This window comes from Canis lupus, chromosome 27 (genome assembly GCF_003254725.2).
Source record: "Canis lupus dingo isolate Sandy chromosome 27, ASM325472v2, whole genome shotgun sequence".
NCBI classification, from domain to species: domain Eukaryota; kingdom Metazoa; phylum Chordata; class Mammalia; order Carnivora; family Canidae; genus Canis; species Canis lupus.
Window position 1 is genome coordinate 28067018 of NC_064269.1, and position 16145 is coordinate 28083162.

General features: G+C 35.4%; 1 protein-coding gene across 23 annotated transcripts in view; it reads right to left on the reverse strand.

Annotated features, from left to right (window-relative positions):
* The window catches only part of PLEKHA5 (pleckstrin homology domain containing A5), a 242712-nt gene that overhangs the window by 58647 nt on the left and 167920 nt on the right, over positions 1–16145 (reverse strand). For 13 of the 23 annotated variants that reach the window (XM_049102690.1, XM_049102687.1, XM_025455274.3 and 10 more), the window contains 3 exons: positions 14003–14086; positions 11281–11400; positions 10400–10453 (listed from right to left, as the gene is read on the reverse strand). In XM_049102690.1, coding sequence (XP_048958647.1) covers positions 10400–10453; positions 11281–11400; positions 14003–14086 — 258 coding nt within the window. The remainder of the gene's footprint in view (positions 1–10399; positions 10454–11280; positions 11401–14002; positions 14087–16145) is intronic. The other 10 variants (XM_049102693.1, XM_025455265.3, XM_035707576.2 and 7 more) reach the window with 2 other exon arrangements.

The following is a 16145-nucleotide window of genomic DNA, read 5'->3' on the forward strand; positions in this document are numbered from 1 at the left end:
GGGCTATCCTGGAGTCCCAGGATCGAGTCCCGCATCGGGCTCTCTGCATGGAGCCTGCTTCTCCCTCTGCCTGTGTCTCTGCCTCTCTAATAAAATCTTCAAAAAAAAAAAAAAAAAAAAAGTGGTTAAGTAGTGGCTTAATTGGTCTTTACAAAGTTTATATAATAAATCATCTAGAATAGTGTTGGCCAATATAACCTTCTGTGATGATGAAAATGTCTATATGCTGTAGTCCAATACAGTGGCCACGTGGCTTCCTCAGCCCTTTAAATGTGACGTGTGACTGAGAAAAACAATTTTACATTTATAAAAATGTAACTAACTTATTAGTAGGCTTAGAAATTCTATACAAGTAAATTTAGTATAATTTTTTTCCCCTGATCTAGATCTTATTCCCAGAAGGGGAAAACATTTGTTCAAGCTCGGTCTTGTAATTGAGTTTGAGTTTGAATGCTGTGCTAATAGCTCCCTCCTTTTTTTGGAGCAAGCAGTCTGGATGACTCCTATCTATCTACCCCACAGAGCTTTTGTCCGAACAACCAATGAGAAGACCCATTTCTGTGCTGTCATTTTCTATTTAAATGGAAAATGGACTTTTCCCGAGTTCTTAATGACTTCTTAGGAAAAGAATATTTAAGTTGAGAATCTGTCTTAACAATAGCAAAAACCCCTGATGGCCTAATCACTGAAGAATTCATTTCTCAAGAATGTCCTCCTGCGTCTAGATCAATAAACTCTTAAGAAGTGTGGCAAGACTAAAACGCTAAAGAATTTGACATGCTTAGGGTGAAGCTCTGAGGAATGTGGGGGCCTTTATAAACAGGTCATTTAGATAATGACAATGTAAATGCCTTCCACTCTCACTCTAGGAACATCTGAAAGTCCAAGAACCTGAGATTGAAGGGTATGACTACCTATTCAAACTACTCATTGTTTAACAGGGAGCAGGAAAATTTGAAGTGACTTTTTAAATAGAGGAATGTAAATAAGTCTCTTTATAACTGGTGGGGCAAAGTACTGAGGTCTATTACTGTGAACATTTTAAAGCATTATGAATAAAATGTCCATGCTATAGATGTTTTCTAAAAGTAAAACTTTGGGAAAATATTACTATTGCTATATATTCAGGGGAATCAATGGTACCTTAGGAGATGCAGCTAGACAATATAAGATTTTCTCTTTCTCTCCAAGGGAAAAAGATGGGTTAAAAAAAGGAACAACAGGGATCCCTGGGTGGCGCAGCGGTTTGGCGCCTGCCTTTGGCCCGGGGCGCGATCCTGCAGACCCGGGATCGAATCCCACATCGGGCTCCCGGCGCATGGAGCCTGCTTCTCCCTCTGCCTGTGTCTCTGCCTCTCTCTCTCTCTCTCTGTAACTATCATAAATAAATTAAAAAAAAATTAAAAAAAAAAAAAAAAAAAAAAAAAAAAAGGAACAACAAATTGGGATACTAATATAGGGGTCAAACCTATCTGACATTCCCTTAAAAGAAAAAGCAGAAGCATTTCTAAACTGGCTGATGCAATAAGTACTGGCTTTAGGATTGCCAATTATAAGGCCCACTTATTGTGAAACATTATAAAAATACCCTGAAGCCAGTAGGAAAAATGGAGGGTAATCTCTATACTCAAAACCTCACTTAAATTGCTGAATTTCTAAAACCCCCATTTTGAGATATATATACCTTTGGTATATTTTGAAGAAAACTCTGATGGTCTTAGGTAATTTCCTTCTAAATTATTTACTTACATAATTTATTCACAGTGAGTGTCACCTCTTTTTACCTAGGGTCTAGTAAATTTTTTTTTTTTTTTTATTAAAATCCTTTTTGGTTACAGGATACACTTTACAGATCTGATTTTTACTTCAGTGGCTTAAACTATTTTCCTTGTTTAATGACTCATTTTTTTTCATATTCAATGAACCAATGACTTATTTTTTTTCCATATTCAATGAACCAAGGTGATGTTTTAATGATCTATAAAAAAGCAAAGTTACATATCAAATATCCACTACAGTAAGAGGATTTAATGATTCATTCTTGACCACTGTTCCTTTAGCTTCAAGGAATAAATTATTATCTGATGGTACCATTTTTTTTAAATCACAGGCAACTAGAAATATTAAAAGAACTCAAAATCTATTTTGCGAAAATGTTTTATTGTGGATATGATAATTGATATGGTTATAATTTTCCCTTCTTTGCATGTATTTTAATGATACCATTTTAAAGGGACAAACATTCCAAGAGTAAAAATCTGGTATCTCTGTTAGTAAAAAAAAAAAAAATATGATTACCTCTGTTATTTGTTTTGGCTTTGGGTAAATCTGCTCTAAAATATACTTTAATTTTAAATCAAAGTTAAAATATCTTCTAGATACAGGGACCTGGGTTTTATTAATAGCAATTGTATTCTGAGTTACAATTGGCACTGAATAACAGACTTCCTATAATTAATTTAAAGATTTATCAATTTATGTTTTAACTACATAATCACACTCTTAGGTCAATCTTAAAAATGTTTTTTGGCATTTATGCTCAACTTTATTTCCTTCCTGGGCTTTGAAAATTATTAAAGAATTCTACTTTGTAAGCAGTAACTTCCTGCCTTACACACTGAGCTCCATAAATCTTTGCTGAATGAATGTTGTGAAAAAAATTAATAAAGATAAGATAGAAGCAAAAGCTACAGTCACTGGGCTACAAAAATATTTGCTTTTGTAAATACAAAATAAAACTGTATAATTACTATGCATTTAGGAGGGGTGGGGAAATTGTTTTCATTTTCCCATCTTAGATGGAAAATATAAGAATAACTCCATTGGGATCCCTGGGTGGCGCAGCGGTTTGGCGCCTGCCTTTGGCCCAGGGCACGATCCTGGAGACCTGGGATCGAATCCCACGTGGGGCTCCCGGTGCATGGAGCCTGCTTCTCCCTCTGCCTGTGTCTCTGCGCCTCTCTCTCTGTGACTATCATAAATAAATAAAAATTAAAAAAAATTTATAAGAATAACTCCAATACTTTTAAAGGAAGTCAAATAGATTTAGGAAAAAAGGAAAGAAAAATCATTAATACAATGTATTCATCTTAGCTTTGTGATTTTGGGCAAGGCATTAACTTAGAGGCCTAACTTACAGGGACAAATCTAACTGACCCACATGCTACAGAGGATATATATAGGAAGCCAAGTGGAATATTGTATGTGCTCTGGAAACTGTAAAGTGTTAAACTGTTAGAATGAACAGGTACTGGACAGATCCACAGTGTGGAGAATCAGATGCTTTTATTTTGTTTTCTTAAAGATTTTACTTATTTACCTGAGAGAGAGAGATCACAAGGGGTTGGGATAAAGGGAGAAGCAGACTCCCCACTGAGCAGGGAGCCCTACTTCACCTTCAACTTTGCCTTCGTGGAACCTGATAATGGGATTGCTTTTAAAGTAGCATTGGGAAACAGTGAGTTGCTGGCTGGAGAAAAGGGGTTTTGGGTAAGAAGTGTTTCACAGGTTGGGGTGGTGGTGGTAGAGGAGTGAGGGTCTGAGTGACAAACCAAAAAGAGACCTTATTTTGTAGCAAAAAGTTTGTGAAATTCCTGAAGTTAGCTGAAAGACATAATGTGGCAGGTGTTTTTAACATTGCCAAGATTTTGTGACTGAATGGTAATGAGGAGCTTAGCACCTATAAGATGTTATGATGGCCTCTCTTATCCTGACTCAACACCATGCAGATATTACGTATTCAGCTAAAATAATCTGTTCAGATAGTTCTACAGAATCTCATGATTTTCCTGTTTTCAGTAAAACTGTCCTTAAAGTACTTTAAATGCAGGCTTCAAGATATTTTAAACTTTAATATATGGTCATGTTGGGCAGATGAAATATTAGGAGAACATATTCTAACTCCAAGAAGCTGTCTGACCTCATTCTTCCATTTTTTAAAAAGATTTATTTATTTATTCACGAGAGACACAGAGAGAGAGGCAGAGACACAGGCAGAGGGAGAAGCAGGCTCCCCGCAGTGAGCCCGGTGTGGGACTTGATCCCTGGACTGGGATCATGTCCTGAGCAGAAGGCAGACACACAACCGCTGAGTCACCCAGGCATCCCTCTTCTTCCATTTTTATAAATTTGTGTAATTTCTACTCTTAGAGGGGCAGAACAACAGAACTGTCACAGCCTGGATCTTTCTAGGTAGGCTGCCATTGGTTTTTCTTTTCACCCACTAGGCAATCAGACTATCCAAGACTGGTGTCAGATTCTCCTAGCCATGGCTGGAGGAGGAGACTAGGTCTCACTTTTTTCTTTTCCTTTGAGGGCTTAAACCACTTTGAGTTTTGTCTAAGCAAATAGCTAAAATTAAGTTCTTGACCTTTCTCAAAGCCCAGTGAGCTCTCCTCCAAGGATGATGAGCTCAATAAATGTTATACCAATGATGTTAAAGGTGAACAATATTTTGAAACCATTTTTGCTTTTAGTTTTTTGGTAAGGGAACTGAGGGATAAGACGACAATCCAAATTTTGGACACACTGGGGTTGGAAGGTAGAACACCCAAGTGCAGATTTCTATAAGCAACTAGAAACACACAGCTGGAACTGCAGCAGGGGATATTTTAGATACCTTTGTGCCCTTCTCCACATCCTGCCAGCTCATCTTTTATTTCAGCTCTTGCTGAGCCAATAACCACTTTGTGCATGGGAACCCAGGGGTTCTCATGTATGAATAACCTCAATATGCTGGAGAGTTAGTCTCAAGGGGCAACTCTTGGTCAAAGGAGGATGGGGGCCAGTATAAATGCTCCTCCTTCTGTTGTTCAGTGGGCAATTCTGTACTGCTTTTTTCGTCAATAAGTATCAGTCAGATGAAGCCCAAGTTGCCAAGGCAGTTGATAATATATTCTCTCCTTCCCTGCTCACTCTCCTTACTTCTGTACCTGGATAGTAAATAAACTTCCTGAGAACAAGCCCACACCAAGGACACCCACATCACAGGCTCTGCTTCCTGGGAGAAACCCAGGGGCTAGATATGTGAAGAATAACTAAGAGACAACTAGTAAAATGATGTGCAGATGAATGCTCAGGTGAGAGAACACTAAAACCCAGAGAACTTCTGGGGTGCCTCAGTGGCTCAGTTGGTTAAGCGTCCGACTCTTGATCTCAGCTCGGGTCTTGATCTCAGTTGTAAGCTCAAGTCCATGTTGGGCTTGCTTAAAAAACAAAAACAAAACCAGAGAACATCCCCAGTTTAAGGCTGAGATGAGTAAAAACAGTTAACAAAAAGGGATAGATTAATTACCATAAGAAATTAGGAAAACCATCCTAATACTGTGTAGGCAGTGGACAGGCCAAGAGATCAGAATTAACACAGAGAATTTTCAATTCTAATCTACCCACTGCCTGTTAATCTAATCTTAAGAGTTCTGCTCTGACAATGTCATACACTGCTTAAGAATTTTCTGGGTATTATTCCCCTCTCCCCACTACTTCTGTGATCAAATATGCAGAGGTAGGGAGAGACAAAAAAGAGAAAAAAAAAGAATAAATGACGTGTAAGGGAGAGACAGAAAGAATTGCTCTTAATAGCAAAGCATAGGAAAATACAGATACTCTGTGCCATGTAACTAGTAGGGTTAATGTTAAATAACATACTTTCATTTTTCCCAGTTTCCTGTTTGCTTTTGCCAAATGCCTATTCTATATTGCCTAGAAACATTATCTCTCAATCATCCCTAAAAATAGAGGCTCGAAGATCCCTTGAAATATTAGAGAAAATGGGATCCTGCTTAATAGCTCAACAGAATGAGGTTGCTGAATTGACAGGAACAATGAAAGCCATCAAGAATCTTTTCAATCATCTTGTTAGCATTTCTTCCCTTACAGGGAAGCTGTCTTTCATGAACACAAAGAACAAAATGCAAAAAAGTACTCTTGGATTTTTACCTTGAATGGTTTCAGCACCAATTACATACATTCCATTAATTGTTCCTTTTTACATTTCTCTTGGCACAAGTATGTTTAAAAGTGGTCAGAGTTTATGTCTACATAGAGTTTTTTCATTATACTTTCTTAACAGATATCTCAATGCTACTACACAACTTTTGCAAATGAGAAAATCTTGCTTACTCTTCAAGATGTTTTAATAGTATTAAATCAAAATGAATTTATCTTCCCCATAAGCATTTGATACTTAAAAAAATGTACTGATAAAAAGACAGAAAGATTTAGCTATTGATTCTTACAAATCCCAAAACATTTTTATACAACAAAGAACACCATAGGTAAGTGTGGGCTATATTTTTCTTTTATTGTACTATGGCAAACTGGTTTGTCAGCAGAAATTTCCAGTTTTTCTATGAGAATCTGAGGATAGTAAGATCCTTTAGCCATCTGATGTTAAAGAATATACTCTTTGATGTTATATTTAGAAATGACTTAAGTATGTTCTGGCAGTGGGGAGACAGCTCCAGTTGGGTAGAGGTAAACCAATTTTATTAATTATTGGAACAAAGGCATATTCTTTTCACAAAGAACTTTTGAGTGCACGGGGAAGAGGTATTCCCCAACACAAGCGTGGTTGATTGAGGTAGGTCTCTTCCTTTCCGGTTCTCAAGCAAATGTTTCTGATGTATTTAACTATGATGACTCTTGAAGGGAGAGGGGTAAAGGCAGAATGTCGTAATTTTAAGGGCAATTTGTAAAAGCACATTCAACATTATGATACAATTTTATGTTTAAAAGATGAAAAAAATACCTGCCGCAGTACCAGTGCAAGTAAAGCTCAGATCTGTAGAACTCAAACTCCATTTACTGTAGCAAGTATTCTTAAAGGAGAAGGTTGGCTACTGGAGTGCTATAATAAAATCAGAGTGGGATGAGGGGTGATGGTGGTGGAGAAGGTCGGTACGTGTTTACTTTACCCACAAGGGGGCAGCATGCTGACAAAACACTTGTGAGGTCGGGCTCCAAGTTCGTTCTTTGATCCTTCTGCCCATTCCTACCACCCCATTTCCTGGTCTCAGTTCCCAGCATCTCATTTTTTGTTATCACTGCCTACACGGAAAACTAGCAGGAAGGTTTTAGGAAGAAGGGAAAGGGAACATCATCTAAATTTTCTCACAGCTCCTTTATGCACTAATAGGGAGAGTCAGAAAAAGCATGTGAGGAAGAAACAAATGCAGGGAGTAGCTAAAAATCGGGGTAAGGAAAATGAAGAAAGGGGATGGAAACGTTTTCACTTCCCATTCCTATTTATCCTCCCTTAATAACTGACCAAAAAAGTTATATACTCACTCATTTTCTAAATAGAATCTGGATGAGGTATGTGAATACATCCAGTTAGGATTATTGTATCTTAAAATTCACAAAAGTGATAAATAAACCTAGGCTGCTCTTGATAAATGTAGACTGTTGAAGAGCCTACTAACTGAGCTGTAAAAGCACAAGCAAATGAAAATAGTACTTAAAAATGAAACAAACAGCAAAGGAAATTCTATATGATTAGCACAGCTTTTCTTATCATTAAAAACATTTCCGTACAGGACTCATCTTCAGAATGGTGGTTAATTAGAAGCCAAATTATATTGTTCAAGCTATAGGGACCAGAGGTCAAGATTTCTGGATTGACTGTGTAACATGTAGATGTTCAGAATTTCAGATAAGGCATTTTTATTTTTTATTTGTGATAAGCATTCTGGAAATATCAGAAATGATTTTACCTCTGAAGCAACTCAGAAACTATACTTGGCTCTATTTTTTATTAACAGTAATAGGGATTAAGGGAGTTTCAATCAATAACAAACCTTCTTTTGACCATTTCACAAGGGGCAAGAGAAAAGCTGCATTTTGTGGCTGGCCTTAGGTTATTGCAATGATTTATTTGAGCTACAAGAATTAAGTGTTAAAAAGTGAGTACTAACTAGTACATATTCATTTGGTATGATATATTGTATAAAATGTGACCAGAGCCTTTTCCTCTTTCAGATTTTAGAATCTACTTTCCAATTTGTAGTTATATAAAAACTGGTGAATCAGTTTACAAATTAGGCAATAATGCCAATAATGCCTAAAAAAACCAACAGATTTGGTCATCTAAAATCGGTGACTGGCAGTAACAAGATTAAAAGCTGGAAATGTTTTTTTTTTTTTTTAAGAGCTGAATTAAAAATTATTGTAATTCAAAATTAAGAATTCTTTTATATAACTTTATAACCTCATAGTTGATAGAAAATGTAGAACAGTTCAAAAGTATTTCATTTACACTAAATGTAATTATCTAAAACCATAAAAAATGTTTTGATTTATTTAAAGAGAGATTTTTCTGTAGGAAAACCTTATATATTTAGGCATATCTGAGTTTCTGGGCAAAGCCACCTTTTTTCTACATATTGTCTAATTATTGTCTAAAAATGGCTCATTTTTTCCCCATCATAAACTGTTTTGATTGTGCAAATAAGCATTCAAAATCTTGTGAAGTATATCCAGTTAGGATTATTGTATCTTAAAATTCTGTAACTCTTCTTATTATCCTAAAATTTTAAAATTGGACTAAAATGACTATTTCACAATCTAACATAAGAAAAAGGCGAATTACTGGAAAACTTCTGACATGTAGCAGGAGTGGAGAGGATCAATGAAAAGTTGAGATTTTTGGAAACCACCTATAGGATCACTAGTGTGGTCCTTTCCAGTAGCACAGGCTTAGTGGAGTGTCCTTAGAGAGGACAAGGGAAATAGAAACCTCAATCGGATCTGGGTCACTTGGGCAAAGGGAAGGAAACAGAGATCTGTCTGGTAAAGGGAGTTGAGGAGAAGCATCTTAGCAAATGGTGGTATTTTTGATGTATTTAGCTGAACTTTCCTATGATTTTTTAAAAAAGTTTATTTAATTATTCAAGTAATCTCTGTGCCCAACTTTGGGCTCAAATTCGTGACTGGGTGAGATCAAGAGTCGCATGCACAGACCGGGCCAGCTAGGAGCCTCCGGTGATTTTCTAAAGGTCTGTGTTTGCAATTCCAGTTATGTTTTATTGAGGCCAGTAATAAATTACAGTGACCTACTAGGTTTATTTCCAGAGATACTATATAACTTCAGATTCATATTTATATTCTTGTTTTTCAAACCTAATTTTTGTAGTATCCCATCATTTTTCAGAACTATCTCTATTTATAGGCAAAAGCTTTTATGAATGTTATTAACCATGTATCTTAGAGCCTTTCTGGCAGTGTGGCATTTTGAGGGAAGACTTATTTTACTATTTCATTGGCTAATGTGTCTTTATTAGATTGCTTTCAAAGTGTACAATGTACACCATGGTTAAATTTCAACAGTACACTCTTTGGAGTGGTTTGGAATTTGGAGTCACAAAATACTGACTTCTAAAGCATTCCCATAGGCAAAATCATGATGAAAAGGTGGGAAAATAAAAACTATACATTAAGAGAAGTGTATTTCATTTAAATTTTTTTTAAAAACGACTGAACTTCTTTTAAAGGGTTATCCTAATGTAAAATCCCTCTTTAAATAGAACTAAAGCAGTACACTATTATTTTGCTTTAAGTAGGCAAATATAAATAAATATGTAAACAACTGTCTTATAACCTTTCTCACAGTAACTTCTTTCATTTGGTAAAATGTTCAAGTTTGAACATTTTAAAACAAACTAAAACAAGTTATAGCTTAATTTATATAGCTAAAAAATGCATTCATTAGAAGAAATTCTATGTTTAAGAACATATCAAAAATTCTCATAAAATTAAAATTAAATATTAAAGATAATTTTATAAAAACTGAAATATGGAAGTGTCAGTCCCTGTTCATGAAATGCCATTCACCCTAATCATCCACATCCATTGCTACCACTAGGTAATTCGAGGAACTGTAGGCTACTATAAAACTGTCTCTACATAGCAAAGACCAAACACCAGGAGGAGATGGCAAAAAGGACCAAAGTTATACGATTAAAAATGACCATCACACTTTCACCCATATGGAATACATAGCATGTCTCCTCCCCATGTCCTGGTCTTCCAACAAGGCATTTCCAGCTTGGTATCTATTTCTTTAACTAGGTCAGCTCCAAGCAGAGATAAGCTTTAATGAGTATATGAGTCTTTTTGGGATAAGAAAAGGGAAATCTGGAGAATTCAGTCACTCAATTTTCCAGTAACCAGCATCTGTATGGCCCCTAACATTCACACCTGTCCTTTCTAGTTGGTTGTTTTTTTGTGTGTGTGTTTGTTTTTCTGGTATTTCTGAATTCACTGTTAGGAATCTTATTCTGTCACTTGTAAAAGTCATGCTATTAGCTCTAAATGCCTGAAATATTTGAGTAGCCTGGAAAACTGTACTACATTTCAAGAGTTGTATTAGGTATTATAAGCAAAAAAATTCTACAAATCCCACCTGATGATCCAAATACATGGTGTTCCTTTGAAGATGATGTGAAAGAATTTCATTCTAGTAGGCATCAATCAAGAAACAAAGGGATAGAGAAAGAGGGTGTAGAGTTCATGAAAAGTCAATTTTGAGATAAGAAAAACAGGTAGTTTACCACAACCTACTATGTCACAGTATACAACTTTCACATACATGCTCCCCTGTAAACTGTACAGATGATATACTAGATTATTATAAAATTATACCTTGTTTCATAAGAAATTAAATAGACATGCATAGAAGCTAAAATATTAAGCAGAAAAATCCTTCAAATGGCTTTAGCAGACTCGATGTTACAAGTTTTACATGTTTATACTTTTCCATGACATAGGACTACTTCTTTGGATGTTTCTCCTATAACCAGAGGCTATTAAACCCTTTGAGAAAGGTTTACAAATGCGTTCATTCTTTTAATCAAGAACAAAAGTATCTTATACTTCATCTCTGACATTTAAAAGGTAGTATTACTATAATATATATTTGATTTTCAACTTATTACTTTCCAGGAAATCATAGGACTTTCCAATATCTGTTTTATCAGATGTGGAAGCTTCAGTATACAGCAAATGACAATACTGTTTTGAAGTCTGTATGCATTTCCTTCCTCACGGCCAAAAATTGGTGGGTGAGTGGGTTGGAAGGCTAAGAAGAAATTCATCCTACCCATATTTCCCTTTAATAAAGTATAAATAAGTGAATTCTCAAAGGGTCAATAGGAGATCGTAATGTTGCTTCAATGACTGTATGGGCTCATGCTCGACACTAATGACACCAATCAAACTGATTAATGAGTGGCTCATAATAAGTGGTAATGGCAGATGACACATACAAAACTCTTCATAGCTGACCTTTGGGCTGTGGGCCTCAAGTTTCAGCTGCATGAGCTGTGCTAACGTGTGCTCCCGGACACTACTCAGTTCGGCCTGCTGCCGTCTCAGCTTTATGAGCAGCAGCGTAAGCTCCTCTGGCTGAAGGAGTACAATTTAAGAATCCAAACAGTGGAAAACAGATTAATTGTTGTCTTAAGTGACAGATATTAAACCAAGATTTCTTGGCAAGTTTCCTCTTATGGTTGACATCAAACATAGTGCCTAGGCACTATGATGATAGGTCCTACATAAATGCATAGATATCTAGAGAAATAGAAGGAACAGTGTTACTTTAAAAGATACAGCAAAACAACAGTATATTAAGGCAGTTTCTCAGAACTCATGAGAGAATATTTAAATATTAGGTATAAAAAAGCACAATGCCAGAAAACCATTATAAAGGTTTGTACATATGAGCTATTAAAAATGGTTATTAAAAGATATTTTAAAATGACCCCTAAGACTTTTACAGCAATACAACAATATCTATATATCCAACACTATTTTAGAGAACAGAAGGTAAATAAAAAGATTTAAAATTCATACAAAACTTGGGACAGTATCTTCATATCATTATTATTATTATTATTATTTTTTCTTCATATCATTAAACTCAGTACCTGGGATCTATTAATTGCTTCCCAGTTATATTTTTAAATGTCACTGTTAGTGTATTCACAAGATATTTTAAATGACCAAAAGATCAATTTTTTTTTTCAATTTTTATTTTTTAAGGGAAAAAAAAAAGATAGCGTTTAATACAAATGAAAAGGTTCCATGACTTCATAAACCTTCCTCCCACACTCTGGGGAAGGCAGAGAAACTTCTGGTTCCTGATTGGCTACCATGATCCCTAAAGGGAATAAATTTTCAAAGGTAGATAAAATTCCTTTACAGATCAAGCTGATATATTTTTCTTTGTTAGAAATGCAATAAAGTATGGTCATTGGCAGTCTTATAGGTCATAAAATATTTGGTGGTTTGTTATGATTAAAAACTGCAGATGGGCCAGAGGGGAGACTCTCATCCCGTCAGGGCTACAGGGTGCTTTAAAAACTTCGAGGCCAAAAAGTGATCCTGAGATTGATTTGTCTTGCCTGCACTACAGTGTTAACACTAGTTATCTTCTGTTCTGTTCATTTGCTGTTGCTGTTTGTTTTCTATACAACTTTTTTAAGGGACAGAAATAATTTTTGTTATCTAAAATTACATTAACTTTAGATGAAAAAAATGTCAGAAGTAAACCATAGTTACTATGGGATTCTTGAGATAAAGCCATCTACACAGATGAGACAACAGTCTTTTATATTAAAGAGTCAAAGAACTTGTATGTGTGTGACTTAAGAAATTTCATAACAAGGAAAGAATAGCTGCTTTTGCCCTGATGCCAACCACATCTGGTGACCTTGTGACTATGGGACAGTCTGTCTTATGACTACCATATCAAGCTCTTGTACCACCATTATCAAGGGTGGTAATAAGGATTTAGTTATTCTAAAATTCAGGGTGATATTTGAAAGAAATACCAAAAGCAATCTTGAGAGACTCTGGTTTATTATTTCCTGAGTTAAAAAGATAAAGAGATTTTCAAAAGGACAAAAGGTTCCAGTAAGTTTCCTATATACTTAACTTTTGAGGCAAAATAAAAACAGGCACATTTTGACCCACACAAAAGGAGGCGATAAGTGAATTTTATCCTAAATATCCACTAGAGGGAGCAAGGCAGAAGATTAAAAATTCATGAGACTTAGCATTATTTTATGATATAGGTCTTGTTTCTTTGTGAGATCAATAATATTTAAAAATTACAACACTTAAAAGTTTTTAGTTTTAATCAAGCAATATTTATAACCTTTAATAAATAAGCTTCCAGTAGTTTAAAGCCAGACTATCTTCTTCAGGTCTAAGCATGTAAAAGATAAAAGATGAAATAAAAAAAATGTCTGCAAAATACATACGACATGAATTTGTTTTGATTCCTTTAGGAAGAGAATTTTAAATGAGGAACAACTATCTAGGTCCTCAAATTACATCTTCATAGGACCTGAGACTATCTACTGGTATTAACCACAGATAAAATAAAAGAATGCCATTAAAATAAAATGAAGTAATGAAAAGTCATCTTTTCTCTTTAATGTGAAGAATAATAGTGTCCTGGTGATATAACTCCTTCCCAATTTGATCATACCGATGATGAAACAATGACGGTAGGTACTTGCTAACACCTAGTGTATTATTATAGTTTCTCTCTGCATAAATAATATAAATCAGATTTTTTCCCCTTGAAGTAGTAATCTTTACAAAACTTCATGGGAGAAACTTAATGGGCCTGTAGTGTGAATACACATGGTTGTTTGCTTGCTGGATTTGTTCCACTAATCAACTTCTCCAACTTCTGTTTTAAGAAAGGGGAATTAACATCCAGTGAAGTAAAGAAACCCACGGAGGTTATACAGCAAACTTTGAAAATATAATCTTATATTTGGGAATTCAGACATTTAGGGAGACATATCCAGTTAGACAATGAAATGGTTACACGAACCCAAATTCTTCTGATGAGCATCTCTTCCACAAAAGCAGCATGGTTTTTCTTTGGGAGGAACCTCTCTCAAAAATTCAAACTCAAAAGCTTTGTCAGATATGTGCTATCATGTAGCACATATATAAAACATGATATGATAAGTAAAAATACTGAACTCACCGTTTTGCCTTGGAGGCTCTGGGGACTAATAGACTGTAAAGTCAGGCCAGCTGGCATTGACCTCCTGTCAGGCACATAGACATGCTAGGAAAATAAAGGTACAATATAAATTCTGTGGTCCATGTCAACGATGAGAAATCTTAGGGCTTCATTATAAAATATCATTAAAATTTGTTATTATTGCTTATGAAAGTAGATATTAAAAGTTGCTTGCGAAGTGGTATCTGAAACTGTATCAATGAACTTTTTATACTCTGTTACATTAACACCTATTGGTTTATAGACATACCTGGGAGATATTGTGAGTTCAGTTTCTAACTACTATAATTAAGTGAATATTACAATAAAACAAGCCAAATGAAATTTCTGGTTTCCCAGTGCATATTTAAGTTATTTATACTATGCTGCTATTAAGTATGAAATAGATTATGTCTAAAAAATGTGTATGCCTTAATTTAAAGATACTTTATTGCAAAAAATGCTCACCATCATCTGAGCTTTCCATGATTGTAATCACTGATCCCATATCACCACAACAAATAGTAATAAAATGGTTTGAAATATTGTGAAAATTGCTAAAATGTGACACAAACATGAAGCAGCAAATTCTGTGGGAAAATGGTGCTGACAGACCTGCTCAACCCAGGGTCGTACAAACCTTCAATTTGTAAACAAACAAACAAACAAAACAAAACAAAAAAAAGCAGTATCTGCAAAGTGCAACAGAACAAGGTATGCTCGTGTTTATGCTTTAAATGGATTTTTTACTCATTTTTTTGTGTAATATCAAACACTGGTCATGTGGAAAATACTGGTTCATTGAGATGTTGACACATATCAATATACAATATCAGTAACACACAATTGTTAATACCATCACTGATCTTGAAGCACTGGAAAGCTGTCAAGCTCACAGTGGCAGATACAAGATTTCCAAAATTCTAATTTTTGCTTGAAAGCTCAAAGTTGTCATCAGTGACAAATACTGTTAAGTTGTTTTCTTGGAAGTGACAGGATAACAGTTCACTTTGAGAAGTGTCTGTCAAATACCTTGTCTGAACAACTATAGTTTGTCATTCGTTCTTTCAAATAAAAATAGTGTTTCGTGAAAAAAGGAGCTAGTTCAGCTTGCAACTCAATCAGACAAATCTTTTTTCTGTGAGTCAACCCTAATATTAGTTAGCAGTTTGGTATGTAAGAGAAATACTTTAAGCATATTTCCCATTTCATCACATAGAATATTAAAATGATACATAATGAAAGGTCAAGATTGAATAAAATTATCTTTTACTGCTTCATCAAAGGGATTTTTAAGTGAAACTGCTACTTTTACTTTTATTGCAAGTCTGTGGCACAGGAGCATACAATGACGGCCACCTTAGTTTGGAGCCACTCCCTTGATATATACTAAGGTGCCAATACCCACCATTGCTTTGGTGCTATTAGAAAATGGTAACACAGGGGATTCCTAGGTGACTCAGCGGTTTACTGCCTGCTTTCGGCCCAGGGCGTGATCCTGGAGTCCCAGGATCGAGTCCTGCATCAGGCTCCCTGAATGGAGCCTGCTTCTCTCTCTGCCGGTGTCTCTGTCTCTCTCTCTCTGTGTCTCTCATGAATAAATAAATAAAATCTTAAAAAAAAATGGTAACACAATGAACAATACCTTATTATTGCTATTATAAAAATAATTTTGAGCTCATTTACAGACTTTCTGAAAGGGAATGGGAACCCTGAGGGATCCACGGACTTTGGAAATAACTAATTTCATCAAGGATAATGACAGGATAGTTTGAAAGAAAATTTTGGTAATGTTTAAGAAGTTTTTGGGAAAAGAAGCAGCAATTAGTTGACTGGGAACTAGAGTACACATTCGTTTTATATTTGTTGTTGAAACAGATGCTAAATTTTGGCCAAGAATATGAAAAATAGGAGAACACTTCAATTACACACTAATAAATTGTATTAGAGATTAGTCATGAATATTTTTACTATTTATTTTACTCTATGTATTTGAGAGAGAGAGAGAGAAAGGGAAGGAGGGAGAGAGTGCGAGTGCATGTGCACACACAGGGGGAGAGCCAAGCAGACTCCCTGCTGAGCATGGAGCCACACACAACACTCAATCTCCCCACCCTGGGATTGG